The sequence below is a fragment of the Homarus americanus genome, unplaced genomic scaffold, assembly GCF_018991925.1.
Source record: "Homarus americanus isolate GMGI-L3 unplaced genomic scaffold, GMGI_Hamer_2.0 scaffold56249, whole genome shotgun sequence".
Classification (NCBI taxonomy): domain Eukaryota; kingdom Metazoa; phylum Arthropoda; class Malacostraca; order Decapoda; family Nephropidae; genus Homarus; species Homarus americanus.
In genome coordinates, this window is record NW_024735130.1 from 1 (window position 1) to 12,013 (window position 12,013).

General features: G+C 42.5%; 1 protein-coding gene across 1 annotated transcript in view; it reads left to right on the forward strand.

The window, feature by feature from the left end:
• Positions 1 to 4,196: 4,196 nt before the first annotated feature.
• LOC121870789 (putative neural-cadherin 2) overlaps positions 4,197 to 12,013 on the forward strand; it is a gene marked incomplete at its 5' end in the record, with an annotated part of 122,825 nt that continues 115,008 nt past the window's right edge. The window contains 1 exon segment of the mRNA XM_042372742.1: positions 4,197 to 4,343. Coding sequence (XP_042228676.1) covers positions 4,236 to 4,343 — 108 coding nt within the window.

Genomic DNA, 12,013 nt, shown 5'->3' on the forward strand with positions numbered 1-12,013 from the left:
TTTTTTTTTTTTTTTTTTTTTTTTTTTTTTTTTTTCGCTGCATTAAGTTATTTGAGAAAAATCACGAAAATCAATGGTGAAAAGGGACATTAATTCTAATTTGATAGAAATGTTGCTGAAATGCATTGTAATGGTTAGTATTTGTGTTTGGATCACAAGTGAGGAGACATTTAGCAGATAATAGGAAACGGCTGAAGCCTTGGAAACGTAAATGTAAAACACCAATGATATCTTATACTGACAAGGAAACAAAAGAAGTACTGAGATTAGAAAAAAAGATAAATTGAAGGTGAAAGGCCAAGGAAGAGCGGATACGGGGATGGATGCTAAATTTCTACATTTAGAAATGAAACATGTAACTAAATGGGTAACCTAGAACCAACACTACTAAGTATTTTTAAGCATTGTAATTTAGAAACTTAATTTAAACCTTAGGAAGTACGACAAGAAAACATGAAATTATTCAAAGCTATATTATAAACATCATATTCACCGACAGGAAATACACATAATTATTTACATAAAGGATATCAATAGGTATTTGTGTGACACTCACGAAATATTAAACCAATTACAGAGAAAGGGCGGTATGTACTTTTATTATTGTAAAAATCATAATTGGCAAAAATTAATTAAGCCTGAAAATGATGATTTAATTATTCGACATTTGTGTATTCTTTCCTGATAATTCTTAATTAATCTGTTAATGTTTTTCACCTTTTAATTTAGTAATTAAAAAATTCCACGGTGTTCATCATCAATCCATTTTACCTTTTACTTTTTCCATCACATGAAAATAATCTGAAATTCTTTAGCACATCACTGTTCTTGGCACACGAGCTAATTTACTCACGTCAAATTTTAATCAGTTGTGGAATATAAACAGTTTATAATGGTTATTCATTTCACGTGTAGATCCACATTTCTCTGATTAATTATTGAGACAGTGGGGGTCCTCTCAGATGTGCGACAACTATTGGGATTTGTTTAAAGTTTAACTGAGAGGATGGTGTGATACGGTCATCTGTCATATTCTTTCTGTAGATAACTCATACATTATTTCACTGATACCACTGTTTACATCCAGTAGGCACCAGAAGGAGTTTAAAGGCCTCTCATATGTGCCGTTACAAGAGGAGAATGAAGAAGAAAAGTTACAGTGAATGAAAAAAAATAAAGACGCGCCAAGACTAGCAAAAAGCACCGAGAATTATTTTTTAGATATTTACAAAGCAAGAAAAATTAATTTATTTGGTCATATACAGTAGCTAAGGATGATAGAGATATTAATGGGTGAGGGGAGGCAGATGGATAGCTGGGTCCCTGAGAAATTAAAAATATGGGAGAAGAACCAGAGGAAACCTGAGCACGTTTGAAGAGGCTAGCCGAGGTAGTCAACCTCACACTTGAGAATAACACATATTGATTAATTAGTTGTGTATAATTAGAAATCGTAACTCCTTTGATCTTACATTCTCATATTTCCACAACGCACAAGGTCCCTTTGACAGATTGTTTACTCCCATATACAGTATACTGCTGATTGTTGGGCCACGAGCTAGGGCGCCAACTACTATAAATTTCTTCCAATTTATACCAATCATTTAGTCCTCTGCTTGTTTGACGAGTTTTCAATAAAATATTTAATTCATGACAAAATTTATTGTTCACATCTATGGTCACACTCATATATTACCCCGTGCAACAGTAATTTATATGCTGTAGTTTGTGGTCCCACAATGAATTTCTAGTCTCATTATCAGTCGTGGAAACCAAATTACAGATTCACCTGGCGTGTAATTGTTCTAACTCATGATTTTTCTGATGATTCTGGTTATTTACCTGAAGTAGATTAGTGACTATTACGAGTCGCTATGATGTTCTAAATAGTTGGTCCTTAATTTTCCCCAAAAACAGATTAGTAAATACGTTTAAATGTCTTATTTATCGTTTATATAATTAATTTGATGTTGATAGTTGCCGTAAAATCATTCATTCCAATACCGTTACATCTGCATTGTTGACCTGTTCCCCGCATCATATACTGCATGTACAAGTTACCAGCAAAAGTTTTCCACAGCCCGGAGAACTTTTGCTGGCAACCGTACAGTGTACATTAATTTAGCAGCATCCGGCAGGTGTAGTACATCAATAAATATGCTGATTAGTTGTCTGATTCATTCTATAGATAACATTTGATCAACATATAACAGTAACGACTCATAATAATTGCTCCAAAATTATTATCCAGGAACCAAGGGGAGAGATGATGACCAATAGTTGATGGTAGTGCAGTGTAAGTTGATGTAGTGTGCAAGTTGATGGTGGTAGTACAGTAAAGTTGATGATGGTAGCAGTGTAAGTTGGATGGTAGTGCAAGTTGATGGTGGTAGTGCAGTGCAAGTTGATGGTAGTGCAAGTTGATAGGTAGTGCACAAGTTGATGGTGGTAGTGCAGGGTGTTGATGGTGGTGGTGTACGTTGATGGTAGTGCAAGTTGATGATGGTAGTGTAGTGCGTTGATGATGGTAGTGCATGTTGATGGGGTAGTGCAGTGTGTTGATGGTAGTGGTGATGCAGCATGTTGATGGTGCGTGATGGTAGTGCAGTGTGTTGATGGTAGTGCGTTGATGGTGGTAGTGCAGTGTAAGTTGATGGTAGTGCAAGCTGATGGTAGTGCAGTGTGTTGATGGTGGTAGTGTGCAAGTTGATGGTGGTGCAGTGCAAGTTGATGGTGGTAGTGTGCGTTGATGGTGGTAGTGCAGTGTGTTGATGGTAGAGTGCGTTGATGGTGGTAGTGCAGCGTGTTGATGGTGTAAGTTGATGGTGGTAGTGCAGTGCAAGTTGATGGTGGTGGTGCAGTTGATGGTGGTGAAGAGTGTGTTGATGGTAGTGTGCAAGTTGATGGTGGTAGTGCAGGTGTTGATGGTGGTAGTGTGCAAGCTGATGGTGGTAGTGCAGTGTAAGTTGATGGTAGTGGTTGATGGTAGCAGTGAAGTTGATGGTAGTGCAAGTTGATGGTGGTAGGCAGTGTGTTGATGGTGGTAGTGCAAGTTGATGGTGGTAGTGCAGTAAGCTGATGGTGGTAGTGTGCGTTGATGGTGGTAGTGCAGTGTAAGTTGATGGTGGTGTGCAAGTTGATGGTGGTAGTGCAGTGTGTTGATGGTGGTAGTGTGCAAGTTGATGGTGGTAGCAGTGTTGATGGTGGTAGTGCGTTGATGGTGGTAGTGCAGTGTAAGTTGATGGTGGTAGTGTGCAAGTTGATGGTGGTAGCAGTGTAAGTTGATGGTAGTGCAAGTTGATGGTGGTAGTGCAGTGTAAGTTGATGGTAGTGCAAGTTGATGGTGGTAAAGCAGTGTAGTTGATGGTGGTAGTGTGTGTTGATGGTGGTAGTGCAGTGTGTTGATGGTGGTAGTGCAAGCTGATGGTAGTGCAGTGTTGATGGTGGTAGTGTGCGTTGATGGTGGTAGTGCAGTGTAAGTTGATGGTGGTAGTGTGCAAGTTGATGATGCAGTGCAAGTTGGATGGTAGTGCAGTGTAAGTTGATGGTAGTGTTGATGGTGGTAGGTGCAAGTTATGGTGGTAGTGCAGTGTAAGTTGATGGTAGTGTGCTGGTGGTGGTGAAAGCAGTGCTGATGGTAGTGTGCAAGTTGGTGGTGGTAGTGCAGTGTGTTGATGGTAGTGTGCAAGTTGATGATGGTAGTGTACAAGTTGATGGTGGTAGTGCAGTGTAAGTTGATGGTGGTAGTGTGCAAGTTGAAGTACAGGTGGTAGTGTGCAGTTGATGGTGGTAGTGCGAGGTGGATTGATGGTGTTAGTGTGTGCAAGTTGGTGGTGGTAGTGCAGTGTAAGTTGATGGTGGTAGTGTGCAAGTTGGTGGTGGTAGTGCAGTTTAAGTTGATGTTGGTAGTGTGCAAGTTGATGGTGGTAGTGCAGTGTAAGTTGATGGTGGTAGTACAGTGTAAGTTGATGGTGGTAGTGCAGTGTAAGTTTATGGTGGTAGTGCATAAGTTGATGGTGGTAGTGCAGTGTAAGTTGATGGTGGTAGAGCAGTGTACTGAAAGTTGATGGTGGTAGAGCAGTGTAAGTTAATGGTGGTAGTGTGCAAGTTGATGGTAGTAGTGCAGTGTAAGATGGTAGTGGTAGTGTGTAAGCTGATGGTGGTAGTTAATGGTGGTAGTGTGTTGTGTGTTGCAGGTGGTTGAGGCCAGCGGCTGGGGGTGGCAACACTTTGGGATGAGGACGGAAGGAACCGCGGGTCATCTTGTCGCCATCAAGACGCTCGACTACGAAGACCAGGCACAGCGTCAGGGCTTCCGCTTCATGGTGCAGGTCACAGACAGGGTGAGTCTTGTGTATCTTGGTGCAGGTCACGGACAGGGTGAGTCTTGTGTATCTTGGTGCAGGTCACGGACAGGGTGAGCCTTGTGTATCTTGGTGCAGGTCACGGACAGGGTGAGTCTTGTGTATCTTGGTGCAGGTCACGGACAGGGTGAGTCTTGTGTATCTTGGTGCAGGTCACGGACAGGGTGAGCCTTGTGTATCTTGGTGCAGGTCACGGACAGGGTGAGTCTTGTGTATCTTGGTGCAGGTCACGGACAGGGTGAGTCTTGTGTATCTTGGTGCAGGTCACGGACAGGGTGAGCCTTGTGTATCTTGGTGCAGGTCACGGACAGGGTGAGTCTTGTGTATCTTGGTGCAGGTCACGGACAGGGTGAGTCTTGTGTATCTTGGTGCAGGTCACGGACAGGGTGAGTATCTTGGTGCAGGTCACGGACAGGGTGAGTCTGTGTATCTTGGTGCAGGTCACGGACAGGGTGAGTCTTGTGTATCTTGGTGCAGGTCACGGACAGGAGTGAGTCTTGTGTATCTTGGTGCAGGTCACGGACAGGGTGAGCCTTGTGTATCTGGTGCAGGTCACGGACAGGGTGAGTCTTGTGTATCTTGGTGCAGGTCACGGACAGGGTGAGTCTTGTGTATCTTGGTGCAGGTCACGGACAGGGTGAGGTCTTGTATCTTGGTGCAGGTCACGGACAGGGTGGACAGGGTGTGGTGCAGGTCACGGACAGGGTATCTTGCAGGTCACGGACAGGTGAGTCTTGTGTATCTTGGTGCAGGTCACGGACAGGGTGAGTCTTGTATCTTGGTGCAGGTCACGGACAGGGTGAGTCTTGTGTATCTTTCACGGACAGGGTGAGAGTAGCAGTCACGGACAGGGTGAGTCTTGTGTATCTTGGTGGTCACGGACAGGGTGAGTCTTGTGTATCTTGGTGCAGGTCACGGACAGGGTGAGTCTTGTGTATCTTGGTGCAGGTCACAGACAGGGTGAGTCTTGGTGTGCAGGTCACGGACAGGGTGAGTCTTGTGTATCTTGGTGCAGGGACAGGTGAGTCTTGTGTATCTTGTCACAGACAGGGTGAGTCTTGTGTATCTTGGTGCAGGTCACGGACAGGGTGAGTCTAGGTATCTTGGTGCAGCTCACGGACAGGGTGAGTCTTGTGTATCTTGCAGCTCACGGACATGGTGAGTCACAGACAGACAGCATACATGTGTGGCTCATACAGACAGACAGCAGCTCGTGTACTCCATGTGTGGCTCATACAGACAGACAGCAGTACTCCATGTGTGGTCAGCTGTGCCATGTGTGGCTATACAGACAGACAGCAGCCTGGGTACTCCATGTGTGGCTCATACAGACAGACAGCAGCTCGTGCATGTGTACACATGTCTCCATGTGTGGCTCATACAGACAGACAGCAGCTGGTACTCCATGTGTGACTCATACAGACAGACAGCAGCTCGTGTACATAGCATCATGTGTGACTCATACAGACAGACAGCAGCTCGTGTACTCCATGTGGCTCATACAGACAGACAGCAGCTGTGTACTCCATGTGTGGCTCATACAGACAGACAGCAGTGTACTCCATGTGTGACCATACAGACAGACAGCAGCTGTGTGCCTACAGACAGACAGCAGCCACTCCATGTGTGACTCATACAGACAGACAGCAGCTCGCACCATGTGTGGCTCATACAGACAGACAGCAGCCTGGCATGTGTGACTCATACAGACAGACAGCAGCTCGGGTACTCCATGTGTGACTCATACAGACAGACAGCAGCTCGGGTACTCCATGTGTGACTCATACAGACAGACAGCAGCTCGTGTACTCCATGTGTAACTCAGACAAAGAAACAAATAAAACTGAATTAAAATAAGTTACGATCATTGCACACAGACCCCCATATAAAAAAAAAAAAATAAAATAAAATACTTATTAGCTAAACCCCTTGGTCACTGTGTTCATGTTTCTGTTTCTTAACTCAAAAAGTATCAGAGCTATTGACCTGGCAAGCATCCAACCAAGACCCATGAACACACAGTAATCACCGAGTACCTCCCTTGATAGATACTCCGTACCTGAAGGAGGAAAGGGGGTGGGAAGGTGTTTGTAACTGAGTTAAATGTTTTAAATAAAGGTTTACGCCTGCAAGACTCCCCAACTCCTAACACTCTCATCCTGCCCAGTTTTACAAGCTATACCAACTGCAATATTTCCGGTACTGAAGGTGTTGAAAAATGACCCGTGATGTTAACGTGAAATTTAATGCTGTGAGGATGTAAGCATTATGAAGGCAGGAGTGTGTGAAGCCCAAGCTTCTACAAGGAGAACAAAGGTTTAAGGAGGAACTATATTCAATACCCAGCTGCCTCTCCGTGATCAAAATTCATTGTTCATGCAAACTTTTGTCATACTACCACAAAGAACCTGAAGTATTTTGAAAGTTTTGGTCAAAATTGGATAAGCGATGTGGCTGAGTGGAAGTGCTGCGTGCTGACCGCCAGGCAAAACTCCCATATATGAATTAAATCTAAAACTGCATGAAGACAGATAAGTAAATATATGAAGATGGAGTATAGGCCTCGAAGACGATGCGGGTGGGGGATAATATGTTTTTGTTTTAGTTGTCTGGCAATAAAGAAATTATATACATGAAAAAGATCTCAGATAATTTTTGAGTTATGCTTATGAAATAGACTACCAGTAATGTATGGAGGTAGATTTGTCCTTATCTATTATAATTATCATAGGTTTTTGCATATGACTGGAGCATTTTAAAATAATCACCGATTGTTTTATAAATTGACTAAAAGAGGATTTTGTAATACTTCTTATGAATGAGATTAGAAGTAACTTTTTAATCTTAATGGACTCTTTACGGTAACAACAATGCTACTTATGAACAATTTATTGCGACAATCAATAATGCCCAAAATAAACACATCCCTAAAAGAAAATTCAGATCGATACGGAACCAACCAAAATGGATGAATAATAGACTCTTAGATCTTCTAGGGAAAAAGAAAGGAGTATATAGAAAAGTTAAGAAGGCGAAAATACTTACTTGGTTACTATCAGAACCTAACAAGACAGGTAAAAACAGAAATTAGGAAAGCAAAGAAATTATGAAATCAAGGTAGCAAACGAATCGAAAAATAACCCCAAAGCTTTTTATCAACTGTATAAATCAAAGGTTAGAGATACAATAGGTCCCTTAAAACTACGACAGGAGAAATGACTGATGATGAGTTAGAAATGTGTAGTACGTTAAATAGTCATTTTCGCTCTGTATTCACAAATGAAAACCTAGCACAGTTTCCAGAAGTTCATAAGGTATATAACAGTATAGAAAATATGTTGATGAATATCAATATTACTAGTAACGATGTGCTTAAAGTAATTAACAAACTGAAGCCTCATAAATCGCCTGGTCCAGACGAGGTATATGCTAGAATATTAAAAGAATGTAGAGATGAGTTGAGTAATCCATTAGCAGTTTTATTTAATAAGTCATTAGAATCGGGCCTAGTGCCAGAAGCTTGGAAACTTGCAAATGTAGTTCCGATTTTCAAAAGGGTGATAAATCAATAGCATCAAATTACCGTCCCATTAGTCTCACGTCAATCATAGGCAAGTTGCTAGAGTCAATTATTGCTACAAAATCAGAAGCCACCTTGAAACATTCAACAATTCATTCTTCTCAGCACGGGTTCACCCAGGGACGTTCTTGTCTCTAAAATTTGCTTAGCTTTTTCTCAAGTATATGAAGCGGTAGATAATGATAAGTCATATGATATAATTTATTTGATTTCAGTAAAGCATTCGATAGAGTCCCTCATGAGAGATTGATAAGGAAGGTAGAAGCACATGGAATAGGTGGATCAGTATTAAAATGGATTAGGTCATGGTTAACTGGTAGGAAACAAAGTCAGCATAAATGGATTAAAGTCAGACTGGGGTGCGGTCAAAAGCGGAGTTCCCCAGGGATCTGTATTAGGCCCTCTGCTGTTTGTTATATTCATTAATGATCTTGATTTAGGCATAACTAGTAGGATTAGTAAATTTGCAGATGATACCAAAATGGGAGAGTGATAAATTCAGACAGTGACTTTGAACACCTTCAAAGATCTAGATACTTACATGAGTGGTCAGTAGACTGGCAAATGAATTTTAATACTGATAAATGCAAGGTACTACAGATAGGAAGACGAATACAAACGTTAAGTATAAACTAGGTAACACGGAAATAGAAAACTCAGTTTGTGAAAAAGATCTAGGTGTATTTGTTAGCAACGACTTGAAACCTAGAAAACAATGTATTAGCGTTCGCAACAAGGCAAACAGGATTCTTGGGTTCATATCTAGGTCTGTGAGTAACAGAACTGCTGACGTTATCTTGAAACTTTACCTAGCATTAGTGAGGCCACACATGGATTATGCGGTTCAGTTCTGGTGTCCTTATTATAGAATGGACATAGATTCTTTGGAGAGAGTACAAAGAATGACAAAAATGATCCATAATATTAGAAACCTTCCATATGAAGAAAGACTGAAAAGCTTAGGCTTACATTCATTAGAGAGGCGTAGAGTTAGGGAGATATGATAGAGGTGTACAAGTGGGTAAGTGGGATTAACAAGGGTAAAATGGAAGATGTTCTGAAGCTCAGTAATAACGAAATAACTAGAACAAATGGCTTTAAATTAGATAAATTCCGATTCAGAAAGGATATAGGCAAGCACTGGTTTGGTAATAGAGTTGTGGATATGTGAAATAGGCTACCGAGTGCTATAGTAGGATCAGGGACGCTAGGCTTCAAGACGAAGTTGGATAGGCATGGAAGTGCTGGGATGGGTGTGAAGGATCTGCCCTGTATGGCCAGTCGGCCTCCTGCAGTATCCACTTTCTTATGTTCTTATGTTCTTATGTGTAAGAGGTGGTGTAAGGAGAGAGTGATGTGGAGAGGTGGTGTAAGGAGAGGTGGTGTAAGGAGAGGTGGTGTAGGAGAGGTGGTGTAAGTGGTGTAAGTCAGGCAGGGGTGAATATACACATGGGGTGATAGTAGTACAGCAGGGTGGAGATAAAGGGTGATAGTAGTACAGCAGGGTGGAGATAAAGGGTGATAGTAGTACAACAGGGTGGAGATAAAGGGTGATATAGTACAGGGGAGATAAAGGGTGATAGTAGTACAGCAGGGTGGAGATAAAGGGTGATAGTAGTACAGCAGGGTGGAGATAAAGGGTGATAGTAGTACAACAGGGTGGAGATAAAGGGTGATAGTAGTAGTACAGCAGGGGAGATAAAGGGTGATAGTAGTACAACAGGGTGGAGATAAAGGTGATAGTAGTAACAGAGATAAAGGGTGATAGTAGTACAGCAGGGTGGAGATAAAGGGTGATAGTAGTACAGCAGGGTGGAGATAAGGGTGATAGTAGTACAACAGGGTGGAGATAAAGGGTGATAGTAGTACAGCAGGGGAGATAAAGGGTGATAGTAGTACAACAGGGTGGAGATAAGGGTGATAGTAGTACAACAGGGTGGAGATAAAGGGGTGATAGTAGTACAACAGGGGAGATAAAGGGTGATAGTAGTACAACAGGGTGGAGATAAAGGGTGATAGTAGTACAACAGGGTGGAGATAAAGGGTGATAGTAGTACAGCAGGGGGAGATAAAGGGTGATAGTAGTACAACAGGGTGAGATAAAGTGATAGTAGTACAACAGGGTGGAGATAAAAGGGTGAGTAGTACAGCAGGGAGATAAAGGATAGTAGTACAACAGGGTGGTAAAGTGATAGTACAGCAGGGAGATAAAGGGCATAGTAGTACAGCAGGGGGGTGAATGTAAAGGGGGAGATAAGGGTGATAGTAGTACAACAGGGGAGATAAAGGGTGATAGTAGTACAGCAGGTGGAGATAAAGGTGATAGTAGTACCGCAGGAGATAAAGGGTAAATGTAGTACAGTAGGGTGGAGATAAAGGGTGATATTAGTACAGCAGGGTGGAGATAAGGGTTATAGTGTACAGCAGGGTGGAGATAAGGGTGACAGCAGGGTGGGTGATAGTAGTACAGCATGGAGATAAAGGGTGATAGTAGTACAGCATGGGTGGAGATAAAGGGTGATAGTAGTACAACAGGGGGAGATAAAGGGTGATAGTAGTACAGCAGGGGTGGAGATAAAAGGGTGATAGTAGTACAGCAGGGAGATAAGGGGTGATAGTAGTACAGCAGGGGAGATAAAGGGTGATAGTAGTACAGCAGGGGAGATAAAGGGTGATAGTAGTACAGCAGGGGGAGATAAAGGGTGATGTAGTACAGGGAGATATGATAGTAGTACAGCAGGGGAGATAAAGGGTGATAGTAGTACAGCAGGGGAGATAAGGGTGATAGTAGTACAGCAGGGGGTATAAATAAGTGGGAGATAAATGGTGATAGTTGTACAGCAGGGGAGATAAAGGGTGATAGTAGTACAGCAGGGGAGATAAAGGGTGATAGTTGTAAGCAGAGATAAAGGGTGATAGTAGTACAGCAGGGGAGATAAAGGGTGATAGTAGTACAGCAGGGGGAGATAAGGGTGATACAGCAGGGGAGATAAAGGGTGATAGTAGTACAGCAGGGGAGATAAAGGGTGATAGTACAGCAGGGGAGATAAAGGGTGATAGTAGTACAGCAGGGGAGTATAAAGGGTGATAGTAGTACAGGGTGGAGATAAATGGTGATAGTTGTACAGCAGGGGAGATAAAGGGTGATAGTAGACAGGGTATTGAATGTAGTACAGCAGGGGAGATAAAGGGTGATAGTAGTACAGCAGGGGAGATAAAGGGTGATAGTAGTACAGCAGGGGAGATAAAGGGTGAATGTAGTACAGCAGGGGAGATAAGGGTGATAGTAGTACAGCAGGGGAGATAAAGGGTGAATGTAGTACAGCAGGGGAGATAAAGGGTGAATGTGTACAGCAGGGGAGATAAAGGGTGAATGTAGTACAGCAGGGTGGAGATAAAGGGTGATAGTAGTACAGCAGGGGAGATAAAGGGTGAATGTAGTACAGCAGGGGAGATAAAGGGTGAATGTAGTACAGCAGGGGAAATAAAGGGTGATAGTAGTACAGCAGGGGAGATAAAGGGTGGTATGGGGTTACGGTGTGTGAGGAGAGTTGATGTGGATGAGAGGGAGAGTTAAGGGTGAGGGGGTTTATGGTTTAGGGGTGAAAGGGAGGGACGGAAGGATGGTGAGAAGGAATTAAGGTGGGAGAGGTTGAGGAATGGAACATGAATGGGAGGGGTGACGTGAGGAAGGAAGTGAGGGAGATGGAGAGTGTTGGGGGGGAGATTTGTGTGTGTTTCAGTGATAGGGAGGATTTTCTCCACTTACTTTTATTTTCATGTTTGTTTTATTTTTATTTTAGTAAGATAGGTATTGGTGCATCAGTTAATCGCTGGATCATCCCCCTAGGCTGCCAATATTGCGGGAACAAAGGAGAGGAAATTGTCCGTGTAGATCGTCTTCCATAACAACGGGCAACATGTCTAGTATAATATTAACTCGCTATATTTATATATACGACATTATTGTTCATGTGACTTGGGGCATGGCTTAATACAGTATGGTGTTGCCTTAAGTCTGAGAGGAGCGACACAGAGTTCCCGAAAATTTAATTACGTGATCACCAAG